The 19,031-nt window shown below is 37.9% G+C and overlaps 1 protein-coding gene across 1 annotated transcript in view; it reads right to left on the bottom strand.

Annotated features, from left to right (window-relative positions):
- Positions 1-3,830: 3,830 nt before the first annotated feature.
- Positions 3,831-19,031, bottom strand: part of LOC139727589 (uncharacterized protein C5orf34 homolog) — a 58,343-nt gene continuing 43,142 nt past the window's right edge. Inside the window, exons 8-9 of the mRNA XM_071638571.1 lie at positions 5,176-5,219; positions 3,831-4,072 (exon numbers count right to left, since the gene is read on the bottom strand). Of these exons, the coding sequence (XP_071494672.1) occupies positions 3,831-4,072; positions 5,176-5,219 (286 nt within the window). The remainder of the gene's footprint in view (positions 4,073-5,175; positions 5,220-19,031) is intronic.

Below are 19,031 nucleotides of genomic sequence, written 5' to 3'. Positions count from 1 at the left end.
TGTATGTGTGTGTGTGTGTGTTTGTGTGTTTGTGTATGTGTGTGTGTGTGTGTGTGTGTGTGTTTTAGAAAAATGATCACAATCCTAACTTATTTTGAACAACAAAGCAGCTAATGGACACGCGTGAAATTAGAACCCTTTGAATAATTATGTGAAATCACCTTAAAAGCTTTTTATTTTCTTTTTACATCAGGATTTGAAAAAGTACAAAGTACGTAGTCTTTGGTATGAATGTATAAAAGAACAATTTATGTTAGCTGTATCTGAATTATATATTTATGAGTATGAATATGTGTATATATATATATATTATATATTTATGTAAATATATATATAATATTATATATATATATATATATAGTGGTATAAGAGGTATAATGCTGAAGTACTTGTATGTAGCACACGCTGTTGGCATCGTGAGATCGTAGTACAATTGTGAAATCCCTAGATATACCGTAACATATATATATATATATATATATATATATATATATGTGTGTGTGTGTGTGTGTGTGTGTGTGTGCGTGTTTGAATATATATATATTGAGAATTCACGTATTGGCTCCACGAAGAAATGAAGAAATAAACTGGTAGTTTTATTGCATTTTTTTTTTGCCAATAAAGAATGAGTTTATTCGACTCAAATTTTCAGCGGCCTCCGCCTTCTTCAGTCTTTTTCAAGACTCCTGAAGAAGGCGGAGGCCGCTAAAAATTTGAGTCGAATAAACTCAATCTTTATTGGAAAAAAAAAATGCATTACCAGTTTATTTCTTCATTTACATATATACACATGTATATATATGATCTATTGCTTTCGTAACTCATCAAGACCGTCAAACCACATTTCTTTGACTGGGTGCAGTGTCTTTCCACCATGATTTTTACCTCATAGTATTCATTGTTGGTGTTTCATGAACTGGACTGTACAACTTATCTTCCATGTGAACTCTTTGTTGTTCATAAAGATAATAGAGTTGCCTAATGAAGTTGCCTGTAACATTGTCTAAATCATGAATTTATACTACATTCTAGATTAGATTTCCTTTGCTCTCTCTCTCTCTCTCTCTTTAAAATTGGCAAATGTTTCTAAAATGTCATTTAATTTTTCTCTTATTTACGGCTTGCAGTTGAATTCAGAGAAGCCAATCTAATCATGACAAGGTGACAATTTCAGTGGTAAAATCTTCCTGACCTCGATATGTTAACGGGTAAATCCCCATCAGCTCTGTGTCGAATGCAGCACATCCACTGTCATTAAACTCTCTTGATTCATTAACATCAGAGAAATCCAACATTCAATCTGCATATCCAAACTTCGTTACGACGAAAGATAACTTCTTGACGATTAATTAGTCATAACACCAATATTCAATGGTATCGGTAACTTGACATATGCCTGACAGTTATGAGAAAACACACGCACGCAGGCGCAGTCATTTTATCCTATAGTGAGTTTACGAGTAATGTGACAGTATAAACATCTCGTATTATACCTTGCCTTTTTGTGCACTACACTCAATTTTGTCGAGTGTAAGGCTTGTTAGCGCCCCTCATTATCCGATACATAATCCTGACGGCATGGAAACATAATCATTATCAATAGAATTAAAGCTATCACGGTCTTAGCTAATCATTTTGTTGCCACACGTTACTATTGTAAATTAGACAAGAAATGGAGCCGAAGAGAGAGAATACTAGTATTGTTTTGGCACAGGCTCACGAGGTCAATGACTGTCACGCACCAGTGTGCGTGCGTGCCTGTGTCTGTGTATATGCGTTAAGGCTTACGCGCACATTTTTGTGTGCTCGCGCATGCGTTCCTCTCGGTATATAAGTTTTATAGTGTTTTGTTATAAGGTTCAGGAGGATGAATACCCCCAGATGGCAGGTGCAAGCATCACTTAATTTGACAAAATTTACCAAATTTAGAAAATGCAAGGTGTCACATCGCACAGGATTTTTCTACTCTTTGATTGTTTCTCTCATTAATACTGCATTGGTATTTCTTTCCTAGCATGTCATCATGCATCTTACAAGTAAATAACCAGTAAAAACGAACAACCTGTCCTCTTTAATAATGTGTTAAATGGCAGGTGTCGTATGCATACAAACGCCTACACACTATCGCTACTGTGATTAGTTACACCGAAATTTTCCGTTTTGAAGAAGTGTTTGCCGAGCTTGTTTTTAGATTTTCTTCTATTTTCCGTTGATTTTTAGTAATCCTAAGATACAAGCATAAAAACAATATTATATGTAAATGCAGCGGTTGTATCAATAATAAATTGTAATGTTTCATGGCAGCGATCACCGCAGAAATTTTTGAATTGTGTGTGTCCGTGAATGTCGATGTATTTGTGAATTCTATCCATACTGAGCGTATCTTGACTCCTACTAAAGTGTGAATTGGGATTACACTATAATCACAAGTTTATCACACACACACGCAATACGTTAAAGTCCACGCGCAAAGACAGAAAAACACATGCAAATGCTTGTACGTATGAAATAAAAGCCAGCAAACACACAGTTTTCATTTCGCACCCGAGAAAAACGGGTGCACGCATTCATTCGTTTTTTATCGCATCGTGATACAGTGGCTCGCGCACCGTATGAAGCGAACTTTATTCAATCAACTTCATGAAGCATCGCATTGTGAGGAAAGGTCAACTAAAAGGAATGTTATGACCGTTCAAATGTGATTTCACTCGATGTCCCTCAAAGACAACTACACTCGATACCGCCGACTTCAGTGTAACAATAACAGCATTCAGGATGTACTCAGCAATCTTCATCGCACAAACGATGCTTTCGATGAAAACGCACACTAGGTGATATCTAATATATGGGACTTCATATATATATATATATATATATATATATATATATGAATATACACACACAATAATTATCTATCATAAACATACATAATTAATCTTTCTACACAAAGTGTGTGCATGTGTTTGTGTAAAGGTTTGGATATAGAGCGGGAGAAAAGCACACATGCTTTCATTGCCAGACATACCTATCAAGAGACAGATATTACAGAGAAATACTTCACAGTAATATTTGATATCATAAATTCAAATTTGAGCCTCAGATATTTGACAAATATCAATGTGAAACAAAATGGCAGAATTCGACACTACTCTTCCCTGGAGAAAGTATACACATATCCGTGATGTCCTTGTACACTGTACTACTTTGGTATCCAAACACGTTCAATCATGAAAGTATAAGTGTTATCAAATCGCCCGTGCGTGTATACTAAGAATAATTATCTTCTTCAAGGCCATCGGAATACTAAGGAAAAGGCATTCAAGTTCATTTTGGGGTTTCATATCGTTGGGAGAATCATGCGTGGCTACAAATGCACTGGGACGGCCATACGATATCAAAGTAATATCCGTCGCCACGCACGACCGAACTGACTTTCCTATAGATAGAAATATACCCAGCTGGCGAATTGACATGGATAGGGGGTATCAACACAAGACACATTCCTCCGCATGGAATTTGCAAAAGGAAATTAGACTTCATCAAAAAGTCCACATTTTCGTATCAAACGAATTGATTACAGTCACTTCGGTTGCGCGGGTGGTAAAAAGCAATATTTCGATGCAGATACATGATCATAAGTTGATTCCCACGGAGACACGGATAGCCGCCAACGATTTCCTCGGAAAGATGAGCCTTAAATATGTGATCACAGCCTGGGAGCTATTTCAGGGGTCACGTAGGAACACGTGCACAGCTAGTGATCAGAGACAAAGAAGAGTCGCTGCTGTTGTTATTGGCTTTTTTTTCCTTGTGCTCCAATTGTTGCCGTTTCACTTTTGACCGGCGTATCCGCCCATGATGCCCTGGATGGCGTTGAGAGTCTGCGCAGTATCTCGCAAAGCTCTCCGCACGTCATCGGCGGACATGCGTTCGCCGGTCCACGGCCCCGTCGCACCTGCTCCTCGATCCGCTGGCGAGGTCAGCCCAGATGCAGCGACCCTGCCAGGACTCTCCAGAACGGACGCAGTGTGGTGGTAACCCTCTTTTCCCTTCACTTCCGGCTGAGAAATATCTGTTTACCCGACCGGACGAGCAGTTCAGGGAAATAGTCACGTACAAGGTTCTGCGGATACAAGACGATTGTTTTTTACGGATTTATTAGAATAAATGAAAACGGGGCAGTGATATGGGAGTGTTATCAAGTTATCAAGGATTGATCTGCCCGGTGGCGTTGGCGACTTTAAAAATAGGCTTTTAGACGATATTGTGCTCTGTTTCAGAGCCATGCGTCGACAAAAGTCAGACTGCGATTCATTTCCATCAGCCCGGTGCCATTTTCGAAATAATAAGATCGGATTTCTCACTCACTCAACACTGCATCAAAGCAGCAAGAAAAATAGCTCACGAACTGTGCAAATGACAATGAATATTCCTCAAAACGCAAGGAGCCTTCGCATTCGTTGTTGTTCTATTTCCCAGGTTTGTGGTCAAACTATCTAATTTATCATCCCATCATTCATTTCCACGTAGCATTTTCTTTTCTTGCGATTTCGCTATTGCACAGTCTAAATAGTCTACAGCGCACTAATGACATGTTCAAACATAGATGTGCGTGGAATCATATTTCCCTCACATCATGATTATGCAACATAGAAGTTAAAGTTTAAACCCACACAATATTCGAATTGGCTTTAATAAATAAAGTAAAATCAAACAAGCAGAACGAACGTAATAAAAACAACAAACAAACGGGGCTTAAAATAAACGTTATGGAATTGTATGTTATCAATATTGCTTAACACATACGAATGGGAGAGTCGTAAGTTAATGATATCGTTACTTCAGTTGATTAGCTTTGATATTAAGTGGTTGCAACCAATTTCATTGTTTTGGTGAAAGCATGTGAACATCTAAAATTCCTAAATTCTATTATGTTTATGGGGATTCTAAATCTGATAATTTGATATTGCTCTCTTCTGTTAACTTAACAAGAACATGGTGTCGAATCGCACCGTAACATGGGGGTTAATACTAGCTTTCGACGTTTTGAGATTATCATATACAAGTCCGCGGATTCGTGAAGATATGAAGATGTATAGGCAACGGCAAAAGTATTAGTTAGGGCTAGTTTTAGTGTTAGTACGGATGACTTTCAAGGGAAGTACCAAAGGATACAGTTGTAGCGTCGTATTTTCGATAGCTCTGCTTCCACGATATCACTGCAATAAGAGACAAAAAAGAGGGACAAACAAACAATCAATAAAACTTGCGCGGCACATACATGTACATTTTCTAGAGTGGCGGCACGAGGATGGTGTTGCGACAGAGAAACACACATTGATACACGACAAAGGGGCATGTATGATGGATGAAAAGGTGATACCATTGTGGATTAGGAGGGAATAGTATACTGCGCTGAATGTCAATCTAAGCCTGAGCGGTCACACCTTTTTTTATTTGTAGTTGTGCCTACTCATCTGTCATGACTCGCACGTATTTCATTCTCATTCGTGGATTCCCTGGATTCTCAGACAAGAAACACTCTATCGCTTTCACTGCCAAATGGGCGGATTAAAGTACAGCCCGTAGATAGTATCACCGTTCGTTGGGCACTTTGGATGTCCTCGGGGGGTTTATCTACAGTCAGCACAATGACCCGACTCTAAGTGTGGATGAACGGAAAACTTATCCCATTGATCAGGTCATTTTGGGTAGCTCGAGGTGTAGTGGCATGAAATGAACACATCGGTGATAGCTGAGCAAGCTCTGACAGGCGTCGAAAACGTTATGACTACTTGGAAGTGAGGTAGCTATCATACCTCACCACAGATTCCTTGCAGGACAAAGTTGGATATGGCAGTACGAATTTACTCGGATTAATGGTTCTCTTCGAAATGCCCATAAGAAAACCAGGATCATTTTCTTTTCTCTATAAAACACTTTAAAGAATCATCATCGGATGTCTACGAACAGAATATCCAAGATATACCGCAGTTAGAGCTGTAGGGGAAAAATTAGACCCATCAAATGAGTTATTGTAACACTTTATCTAAAGTACAACATGAGACAGGGAATGCACAAAACATACAGGTACTTTGCGAGTGACGTCATGGTCACGTGAGCCAAAACGTTCATTATGTGATGGAACAAACGTAGTGGAAATTCCAACTTATTGCATACAGATGATTATAATTCTCTTTCACACACACACACACACACACGCGCGCGCGCGCGCACACACACACACACATCCTCTCCCGCTTAGAATTCGCTGGTCTCCTGATTTTTCTTTTTCGACTATAAATCTACTAATACTTTCTCTCGTGCGGATAGACATTTCTACAAAAGTAAAACTTATTTTGCACTCAGACACAGCCGTACCCCTTAAATCAAACTGTCTGTATGGCCGAGGATATAATTACTGGGCAACTTCATTATCTTTTCGCTTGCTATTATCATATTGATGATAGCGACGTAACCATGCCAACACGAGATTGACTATTGGTACACGACTGATATTCATCATGCCATCAAGCAGTTCAAGAGCGTATTACTTTTCGTCGATACCGATAATGATGTCGAGTAAAGAGGCATTTATCTAGTTTTCGAGATGCTTATCAACGCGATCGTTTCTAGGCTCCGATAATGGTCGTGTCTCTGCATACTTGGCAAGTTCGCTTTACACTTGCCAACACCAATTATCACAACATGCACAGGTGTAATGGACACTGTTAGAGACAGCCAGGCTAAAGACATCAGTGAAGTCTGCCACTTGACACCTTGAAGACTTGGTATTCAACGCAGATAACCTATCATCGTGAACATAGCTTGAAATTACGTCGCTACTTAATTGTACCAACCATATGCTCTATAGCTATAGCAGTCTCTCTGTAGCCTCTCTGAACATGGCTATTTGTAAGGACATCTCTGATTGGCCAGCACTACCCCCCCCCCAACCCACAAAGTGCCTCAAAACCATCATTTAATGCGGCTGAGGTTGCACTATATTTGTATAAAACCAAAATGATGACTGTAAGATCTAATATACACTGTTGGAAAACATGTCGTAGAATAAGTTTCTCTTTCACGAGTATTATCACTTTTGCCTTTCACGATTCTCATCTACTTTACTTCACTACATGTTGGTTATTTCACGGTTCATCTCCTTTGGTATTTCAGTAGTACCTTACTGCGATAGTGTGTCAATATTTCATAAAATACCAAGGAAAACACAAATACACTTCCTGGTAAGGGAGCTTTCACTTGCAATGCCCTGGCAGTCATTTCATTTTCCATTAAATACTCATATGATACTATCAACAGCCAAAATTTGGGACATGTCATCATGAACCGACGCGGGGAAATGAAATGTACGTTGGTAAAGGACAGAGGAACCATTGTTGACTGTGGAGATACCTGGGAAGTATACAGTGTCACTATGGAAAACTGAAAAATATGTAAATTAAGATCTGAAAAGACGCTTTGACCAAAGGTGCATGGCGGGGAAAAAGAAATCATAATAAAGGTTTGATTTAGTCTCTCCTACAGTTTACTGTCAAACACCATCGCTTTATCAATCAATAGAAAACGTGAGATATCGCCATGGATGCTGGGCGCATCCGCTGACGCTGAAACGTTTGAGGCGAAAAGACGGTTTAAAAGCAAGATGGTTCGCGGTATGCACAAAAAGATTAAATGACAGAGATGATTAAAGTTCGTGTCATTCATTCTCTTTTCACTCACACACACACACACACACACACACACACACACACATATATATATATATATATATATATATATATATATATATATATGTACACACACACACACACACACAAATAGAAAACAGCATTCCAACGTGGGAAAGATTACTCAGGTAATGTATTCCATTGCTGTTGTGACTGCATTATTTTCGAGGTCTGCTATTAAAAAGAAAATTACAGGTATATGTTTTAAAGACACAGGTTCAGTACATGGCTTTTTACCCACAGATCAGTGTAACATCGGAGAATGCACTATTCTCTTTTTCTTCTTTTCTCCTGCATAGATTAGTGTACCGCGTCTTGGGCGTCGTATACCCTTAACATCTAGGCACGAATGTAATCAGATCGAATGGTGAAGAACATGCGAGGCTCACATGTATAATGCGTCATGAATGGAACTGAGCGTGACTCCTTCCCTCCACTAACCTGGGATTATCGTCATTAAAGCAACATAATCCGTTCGGCTGGAGTCCGGCTGCCATATCGATTCCAGCGCGTTGCAGAACATTTTGTACGTAGCTGAAGACGTGCGGCGGAAAGTCAGTGCAAAGAGGTCAGCGTGACACGAGGATTTTGTTCAATTAAAACGGAGTTTTCGTCAAATCGGTAGCCAAGAGCAAACAAAAAAATTAAAAGAAAATAAAGAAGTTTAATCCTTTAAACGTGCTGAAAGTTAAAAGCAAAGCAAAAAAAACGTAAAAGCGTGTATGAAAACTGCGCAAATGCATTTGTTTTATTTTTACTCGTTTGGTTTACTCGCGGAAAACAACGGTAAGAGAAAGGAAATAACTACATACCTCAAACACACACACACACACACACACACACATATATATATATATATATATATATATATATATACATATATATATATATATATATATGCATATATATATATATACATATATATATATATACATATGTGTGTGTGTGTGTGGTTGTGTGTATGTGTGTGTGGGTGTGTGTGTGCATGTGCGTGCATGTATGTGTGCGTGTACGGGTTTGAGTGGGTGCCGGTGTACTGGTGTGGAGGTGAAAGTGTGTGAGTGTTGGTGTGTGTGTGTGAGGTCTTTTCTTATACCATTATTTTCTATCTCTCCCGGATTTGATTGTATTTTTTGTTCCTTTTTTGTTTCATTGGCTTGTGGACAACCCTTTTCTCGTGTACGCGCTATATGGACCTATAATATTATAAACTTGTGTGTTTTATGTTCCCTCTTCATTACCTTGTTTGTAACTTTGTGTTTTTTTACTCAAATTGTATTTTGTACGTGATGCAGGGCCCCTTGGCTGAGCAGTTCCGCGTGAGCTGAAAGGGCTACCCTGCTGAAAGAAAACTGAATATATATATATATATATAGTGAAAACTTTGAGCAAAGAAAATGAAACGTACGCGGTGCCTCATTGTGGGTAGCATAATTATAGTGAAAGAAATTAGAATTGCGGTGGAGGTTGCTCTCTTGTTCTCCATTTTAATCGAGCTTTCGGCCTGTCATCAGGTCTTCATCAGGATCTACCAACAGAACAGACATTACAACATTTGTCTACATGGCATAAATCAATGCACAATACACAATACACAAATCAATCATTTACTTTAACACAAAAACACAATCCAGCATCATCTCATCAGTAGGAACATACAGTATTATGTATGATACACAGGATTAAAAAAAAAATCAAAAATGAATTCAATTCATGTATTAAACTTCTTATTTATAATCACAGTTTGCCATCATTTAAAGGCAGCCGATCGCCATCTCTAATGGTACGTAAACTCCGAACGACCGAAGCTTGTGCATGCAATTGCGCAATGCCAGACTCGGTGCTATATCCATAAACGTGTGGGACAATGCTGCCACTAAGACACGTGTGTGTGTGTGCGTGTGTGTGTACGCATCATACACAAACATTGTCACCGCGAGCTGCGGTGATTGGAGAGAGGCCAGAAGACGTGTGTGTGTGTGGGTGTGTGCGTATGTGTGTGTGCGCATCATACACAAACATTGTCACCGCGAGCTGCGGTGATTGGAGGAGAGAGGCCAGAAGACGCGTGTGTGTGTGTGTGTGTGTGTGCGTGTGTGTGTGCGCGCATCATACACAAATATTGTCACCGCGAGCTGCGGTGATTGGCGTAGCTCTTTTGGCCTCTCTTCATGCGCATGCGCACTGAGAGTGTGCGTCCATTCTGTGGCTCGCTCGGACAGCCATTTTGGGTTAGGAGATTAGCACAGAGAGCTCTCTTGTAGCCTAGCGTTTTGTTCGCTGACCCATTGAGCCAGCGCTATTCTCATTCGGGGTCACTACATTTGATACAGAATGGGGGAGGCAGCGTGTTGCGTTCGTCTCCGTGCCGCACAAACCACTCGCCACGACTGAGTGCCTTTAAGCATGATTACAAACATGTGTAATACATCATGTATAAACATAATATGTATATGCATACATATATATTGTATATATATGAAGAGCTTGCTTCCAAAAGGCGCTAAATCCATTGAAAAATTATGGATTTAGCGCCTTTTGGAAGCAATCTCTTCATATATTCATTATGTCTACATGCATGGCATACAATTCATATAAATGCATACATACACATGCATAAATCAGATGTAAGAACAACAGTAACATTCTGTGAAATTGCCTGGGGCGTTTATAATTTGATCATAACGTTCTGCATCACAGCAATGTGCTCATCTTCTGTCAACAAAATACAGTATTACCATAACACTAAACTGTAATAACTATCATTTTACTTATATACAATAAAGCACAATCATGAATATAGAAAATTTCAATTCAATTCAATTCAATTCAATTCAATAAAATCATAAAATCATATTTCAGATAACAATCATATCAAACATAATAATAGACTCATTACTCATAAATAATTGCGCTCAAGAGTACTCATACATATGTAGATCTCATAATAGATACAACAGTTGCAACTGTTGTATTTCAACTGTTGTATTTATTATGAGATCTCATTTGTGAATATAAATGAATGATTACTGTTGTGTGACCACACTCACCAACATATGCAAGAGAAAACAACACGGCTGAGCTACTTTGCACAACAAGTCGGCTTGAAAATAAACCAGAAGAAATCTGAAGTGATGGTCTTAAATGTCTCGGACCCACTACCAATCCATGTACATGGTGATGCCCTACCAGAAACAGATGAGTTCACTTATCTCGGCAGTACTGTAAAACAAGACGGAGGCGCACACAGTGATATCAAAAACAGAATCAACAAAGCTAGGAACGCCTTTAGAAGTCTAAACAACATTTGGAAGTCACAACAGAACAAAATCAAGACAAAACTCAAGTTGTACCAGAGCTGCATTCTCTCCACCCTCCTCTATGGTGCAGAATGCTGGAGAATAACAGCCAATGATATTCATCAGCTGTCGGTATTTCACACCAAAAGTTTGAGGAAGATTTTTCGGATTTTTCGGCCAAACAAAATATCAAATGAAGAGCTGTTGATAAGATGTTAGCTAGACAGTATGGAAGAAATAATAACAAAGCGGCGCTGGAACTGGATTGGACATGTCCTGAGAAAAGAACAAGAAAGCATCCCAAGAGTTGCCCTTCACTGGACACCTGAAGGAAGAAGGAGAAGAGGGCGACCCAAGACCACCTGGCATCGCACAGTTGAGGAGGAGATGAAATGTCTAAACCTGACATGGGGAGGTGTCCAGAAGCTAGCCCAGAACAGACCAGAGTGGAGGACCTTTGTTGCTGCCCTACATGCCAGGAGGCATAACGGGCAGTAAGTAAGTAAGTACTGTTGTATGACCACAAGCTTGGAGTAATGTTGGGCGCAATTATTTATGAGTAATGAGTACATTTGATTATATGATTGATATGTGTAATGGTGTATGATGGATTCTGACATATGATTTTGTGATTTTTTTTAATATGATTATGTGTCATTGTATATGTAAATCAATTATAGTTATTATAATTTAGTGTTACATAATTATTGTAATATTTTGTTGACAGAAGATGAGCACATTGTTGTGATGCAGGACGTCACAAAACCAATTGTAAACGCCCCCGGTAATTTCACAGAATGTTGTTTTAAATACATCTGATTTATGTATGTGTATGTGTGTAGGCCTAGATATGCGTATGTATGCATATGTGTGCAATGCATATAGACATATGTATTACACATGTTTGTAATAATTATGCTTAAAATGATGGCAAAGTATGATTATTATTTTTCAGACGTTTTGAGTAGAAGTTTTGAGTTGAAGTAAATGACTGATTTGTGTCTCGTAAAGGTAATATTTTAGAAGATTGGTATTATTACCATATCATACGACACTGCGCTATATAACATTGCATTTATTACATCATGGCATATTGTTGTTGTTGTTGTTGTTCATTTTCCATCTGTGAAGATGGCTGGATAGCCCATATTCAGCTACACTAAGCTGGTCTTCCATGGGGTCCAGTTGGATGTGGGGTAGGACCACTTCACCGGGTTAGACACCCTGCTCTTTGCGATGAATGAATGAAGCGGGATCTTTTACGTGCATGAGCTGTGACTCTCTCATACACGGGACCTCCATTTTATGTCCTATCCGAGGGACAGAGTGTTTGCCATCTAGACAAGTAATTATTGTAATGTGGTGTTCTGTTGGTAGATCCAGATGATAAAGGCCCGATAACAGGCCGAAATATATATAAATAGCGGGAGTGCAGATATAGGTATAATGATATCTCGAAATCAATAAGAATAAGTTTAGAAGCCGTCATGCAGTAATAGAAAGAAATATGTATATGTCATATCATACAATATGAAGTATGAAGCCTGGGAGGACACATGAAATGTCTGTATCAAAAATGACTGTTTTTAACCCTTTTCAAGGACCAGCACACATTGATATATCACAGACTTTATGTGGGAAAGTTGGAGGTGGTAGTTACAGGGTTAAAACACCGCCGTGAGTTCGGCATCACGCTATGGCGGCGGTAGGGGAATCCTCCTAATTCTCATTCCACGACGGCTTTAAAAAAAAAAAAAAAAACACCCAGTGTGCACGCTGGGAACGAACAAATTCTACCTCGGAGGCACAAACTGAGATTTGCAGACGATGAAATTCCTAGAGCCTATGAGAGCTTAGGGCTATGATCAGTGTTTGGGTGACTGCCATTTGCGCGCGAACCATTCGTGAATACTGTCGAAACAAATGTTGCGGGTAATTAACACGGAGGAGCAATAGAGTAAAGCCGAGGAGTTAGGAAGTGGCAATGCACTTTCCCTGCACTACACGCATAAATCAGAGAGGAGGAAGGAGGAAGCGATTTGTTCATTACATTCCTCCTTATATTTGATACCGCCCACATGCTAGCTGAACATGCTGAATGTATAGATTGCCATAGCACGTAATTGATTGTAACATGTATAGTATAATTTATAAAGCACATTTTATACAACAGGCACGTTTCCACTAAAATATAAATAGATGTACTAATCCATCAAGTCATGATGAAACAAACACATCTGCCCAGATGGATGCACGGCTGCATGGATAGATTGATATCTTCAAACTTGGCTGCGAAAATTTGAGATGGGCTTCAAGCAAACGCAAACAAACAAATCGTCGAGTTAAAGTGATTTGACGTAAGAGATCTCTCGTCGATTTTCCACATTTAGGGACAGAAAAAGGCCAAGGGGACTGATCCAAAAGGGAGCGCTGTTATCAGTTCGGATTCTTGGAAATGTTTTGACGTGATCCATAGCTATTGTGCCACACCTTTAATCCTCCTCATGTTTCATTTAACGCGCAAACATACACACTATACTATCATCCTAACACGCACACCTCTCACACACACACACACACAGACTTTCGCACGCACACACACACACACATACACAAGCAAATACACACTAAACAAACACACCATTATTCACTTTCCCACACTGCAACACTGGTACGATTTTAAGTTTCCCCTTTAATAAAGGGGATATTAACCCTGAATATTAGTTTGTGTGAATAAAAGCAAAATACATTGTATGAGAACAGGACAGCGACATTTTCAGCAAATTCTGGTGAAAGTTGTTATTTTACTTCTTTGTTTTGGATCAATCAAGCGCAAATTGGCAACTTCGTGGTGCAGCAAGTGAGGTTACCCTCCATATAATGCCCTGTGCATAATAATTCCATAGAATCTCATTTTCTGCTATTGATCTTCTCCTTTAAGAAATTGTTTAACTCTGACTGAGCTGTGTGATTATGCTCAAGGGCAGACAAAGAAAACAAAAACACCCCAGCATAAAAAAGGTTTTAACGATTATGACGTCAGCATCAGATCTACAAACAAATATCGCCATACTACATGACAACGAAAACAAAAACAAATCTGCTTTTGAATCTTTAGCTGATAATGATAATCAGGATAATAGTATTGTTGACTGTATTACACGTTGAAAATACTTTATCTATTCACAACATAAATACTGCCAATATAAAATTAATTTACTACATATTTTATACATTTAAGAAGTACAATGTATCGGTAACGATTTTGACCTTGTTGATTGTTGTTGTTTTTTCTTTGAACAGATTTTCATTTTCTGTAAGTTGTATTTCTCAGACTTAAGGACTTTCTGAGAATAAAAAAAGATGAGGAATGGCAATGTATATCATTATTACACTGAAATATAAAAAGATACATAATTATATATATATATATATATTATATACATATATATATATATATATATATATATATATATATATATATGCATTAATGGTATAACAAATGTGTTTACAGAAATCAATTAATTTTGGGGGGGGGAAATATGCTTGTAATAGTAATGGAAGTTTATAGACCCCTACGGAACTTCATCGTTCATTTTTTTTTTTCACAATTAGAAATGAAACAAAATGTCAAAAGAAAATACGTATATTTATATGGGTGACTTTTAATGTTGATCTATCGCACTCTCTTCAGAAAATATGTATTATATAGTGGGTGATTTTTAATGTTGATCTATCGCACTCTCTACAAAGCATCTAACCAAATACTACTCTTTCCATTTCATTTATAGGGATATGGATATATTCTTTAACTTCATAATGCTTACCCTGTTATCCCCGTACCAGCTAGAATATCCCTGACGTCTGCAACATTAAAAACTGAACTTGTTTTGTTTTGGCTCTTGATAAGTGAAGATTTAGCAAATGACAATTGACACAATGTCTCAGCAGAAAAATGTGTTGACAAAGCTTATGAATATTTTATCGGTAAAAGAAGCCAACATTGTTAGAAATATGTACCATTAATTTCCAAAACAACATACAAACGAAGTTTGAAATCCATGGATTATTCGAGGGAGTCCACGTTCGATTAAAAAAAAAAGAAAACCAGTAAATTTTACAAATACATTTCTAATCAATCTGAACAATCTATCAAATATAAAAAGTATTGCGATCTCAAATAAAGTTAGCAGTAAAATAGACCATGTAATGATATTGATAATCTCAAAATGTTAGCACAAAAATTACCCACCCAGTCGACATTACACAAGCTTGTCATTATGTTTTCACAAATATTGGTCCTCGATTAGCTTCCGAGATAAGTCGTGACAAAAAGGAGTTTGCAAAGTATCTCTTTGAACCCTAATCGAATCACAATGTGTTTTACTCTGAAATTTTCTATTGAAATATTTAATATTACAGCTTTAAAATCCAAAAAATCTACAGGACATGATCGCATTAGTACTAAACTTTTAAAGCAAATAATTCTTAATAAACTTTCACCATTAGAACATAGCTTTAAATTATCACTCTCCACTGAATGCTTTCTTGATTTATTAAAATCAGCTAAGGTCATTCCAATTTAATGGAAAAAGAAGAAGATAATCTTACCCAAGTTACAAAGTAGCGTCCTATTTCTCTTTTGCTGTACAAATCAAACAATGAAATAATTGTAAATAAACGCCTGGTTTCTTGTTTGTCAATGAATTAAGTTCGCGACCCGGCACAATCTGGCCTTAAGAAAACAATATCCTCCGATTTTGCAATACACTCTCTGTCCAAAAAAAAAAAAAAAAAATGCCTTATTCACCGACCTTAAAAAGCTTTCGACATTATCAACCATATCATTTCACTCCAAAGATTGTATAATCTATATTGTAAATATATTGTATTATTGTAAATAGATTGTAATGATTCATCTTTAATCACATAGGTAAATCTTAGGTTATACACTCCCACTCTATACTCATAGAAAGCTAAATTTACAAAATACGCCCTTGATAATCTCCCTTTAGATCAAAAGGAATATGAAAAAAAAAATCTATCCATTACGATAGACAGGAATCAGCCACGAGGCCAGCAAAGTACACTTTGTGTTTTCTTCAATAGGTAAAGGAATTTGAATGCAAATCAAAACATATTCTGCCACAGCATTCTCTTCTTACGATTAAAAAAGAAGAAGATATTTTGACATACATTAAATATTGCAACATTTTGGGGAATTGTAATACGACTGTTCTAGATCACATAATTTCTATTTCGAAAGAATGCTGTTAGGACTTACATAAAATCGTTATTTCTCTTGCACACAGATCCTCTTATCAAACATTTTACAACGTTTAAGATACATGATTATGAATGGCTTAATTTATGTTTCAATAGCAAAATGAAATGCATCCTTCAGTATTCTCAAATTTCTATCATGTATTAGAAACTTGCATTTACACCCATTACCAAATTCCTTGAAATTGATAAACCTGACTCCATTTAAAAGAAGTTTGTTGGGAATGTTATCAAAATCAATATACAATGAAATTCTTTTCATGTTTATTACATAATTGCATTAACTTTTAATATATTTCATGCCTTCACCAAATAGAAAGATTCTAAAGCATATCTTTCGGGCCACGCAACCCTTCCTCCATCCTTCCCCCACCTAATGCATATGCACCTTTTGTATTGAGAAAGAAAATACATTTAATTGTCTTACAGCGTTATCCCGCCTTAAAGCTTTGCTATTTGTGTTAACCCCTGCAACCTTACTAAACATTCCATAATTACAAATACAAATTTTATTGCTTGTAAGTTATGATAAACCTGTATCATATCTTAATTTCTATCAAAATGTATCCTTAGTTTACAAGTTTTAAGTTGTATAAAGTATTTTCTTTGTAAAGTTTTATTCATAAAAGAAAATGAAAAAATGAACGATTTTTTTTTTACCCTTGCAAAAGAGGGGCATTAGGGCAAAGTGGATAAAACTAGGGGCTTTCACTCGAAGGTCCCAAGTTCGAGTCATGCCTAGTGCTGATGTCCTTATAGACATGTTTTACCCATGACGTCCCTATCGACCCAGATGTAAAATGAGTATCTAGCAGTGCTGGGGTAATGATAACAGCAAGTCCCTCTGGCAGTGTAAACACTGGAGGTGGTACCTGCGGTAGTAAGGACATACCACTATTATTTTGAAAACATCCAATCAAAGATTAGAAATGCAGCCGAACATGTATCTAATATGACGAGATAGTTAACCATTCCACGTCCGTTGTCATTATTTCATAAAGGTCTATATAACGTATTGTATTTTATTTTTCATTTAATTTTGGTTGATCTATCATTTCTGGGTCAAACGCGTATAGAGCACAGTCTTCACTGTGAATATAGATAGGGAGGATTGGATGGCATACACGCTTTTCCAATTGTTGCGTTTTAAATGACTCGTAAGTTTTAAACATTTTTACTGGCAGCGACTGGGGGCAGAGCAACTGTATCGTATAAGATATTTAGGGCATTCGATGCTACCATTCTATTATTTACGACAACATTCACCCGCATGTTGTGTGCCTGCCTCAACTCAACGAGAAAATAAAAACAGAGAGAAGAGGAAAAAAATGGCGAAACACATACTTTTCACAGTGAGGCGTCATCATCATTAAGGCTCTCAGCAGGCAACGGTTTTAGAGGCACGAGGTGTATAATTATATGCTTTTTAGATCTCTAAACCAGTATACTCCTTCATTTCCGTCTTCTTCGTGTTTTTGAATTCTGCTACAGACGGACTATAGGGTTATTGACATAGGGTAGGATGAGCAGCTGGGTCCGGCACGTTTATAGGCAAACGTTTTATATGGAGGCACGCCGTTTTCCTCTGCTCTGGCTATAATGAGGGTGAAAAGTACAATATCGCGCACCAATTTGTCGCTGCCGCGCCGCAGTTCGTGTTTCATCTCGACGATGTAATACACTCACACCTCTCACCGGTATTGTGGGCTGCACACGACTTTTTTTTTTTTCAAAAGATGTCGGCAGCAATTTGCCGGCACTTTCAAATGACTACCATAAATCAAGTTAGACGGATGTGATCAGTATAAGACCATATCTTCACTCTTCATTTGCCGACATGCAAACATAATATTGACGGAAACCTCGGGGTTACTTTGTCGCAGAAAATTGTGTTGGGGGGAAAAAAAAGTTCATACACGCGCGCATAGATCATCCGTGAGGCAAAATCTTCAGTTTGAGTAGTGCAACATACATCATTACGACACTAGCACCATTTCTTCCGTAGGGGGGGGGGGGGGGGGGAAGAAAAAGAAAGATACAAATTAAACCCAGTTGTTTCAAAAATTACGTAAGAGCGTCTACTTTGCTACAACTATCAAAGTTATATCAGCAACAGAGTCGAAGTCTGTTTTATTGGGTTTTGCAGGAATAATTATGAAAAACACGTCCACCGGTCAAAAACGAGGTTTTTCCTCTTGAGTCATCAATGTGAGCCATCAATGCCTTTCTATCTCCTTAATACGTATTCTCAAAGCACTCTGTTATATGATTTTATTAATTTGGCATCGTGTTTTCTGATTTGCTAATACAGTGTACTTTCCCATCCTCGCCACACACACATTGACGTGTAATATACGAAACACACTCATACACAAAACACATTCATACACAAAACACATCCATACGCAAAACACTCAAAACACACACACACACACACACACACACACACACACACACACACATTGCTTCTGCACCACCAGGCACCATTCTTGAATAGTTAAGAACATAATATGCCAATTGCGTTGTTGCCGTCATTTTTCGCCGTTATTTTGGCCATTCTGCAAGTTGTTCAATGCTGGCATAACCGACTGACTCATGTCGACTGCGCTGCCAACATTTTTTTTTTTTTTTTTAGTATGGAGCGTATCACGGAATCTAGTATGTTAGATATTCACATGATAACATAAGACTGTCTACA

Source organism: Diadema antillarum, unplaced genomic scaffold (assembly GCF_040938485.1).
Source record: "Diadema antillarum isolate AM-2024a unplaced genomic scaffold, OU_Dant_1.0 seq00000136_RagTag, whole genome shotgun sequence".
Taxonomy (NCBI): domain Eukaryota; kingdom Metazoa; phylum Echinodermata; class Echinoidea; order Diadematoida; family Diadematidae; genus Diadema; species Diadema antillarum.
Note: the sequence above shows the minus strand (reverse complement) of the source record. Positions and strands in the feature narration are given on the sequence as shown.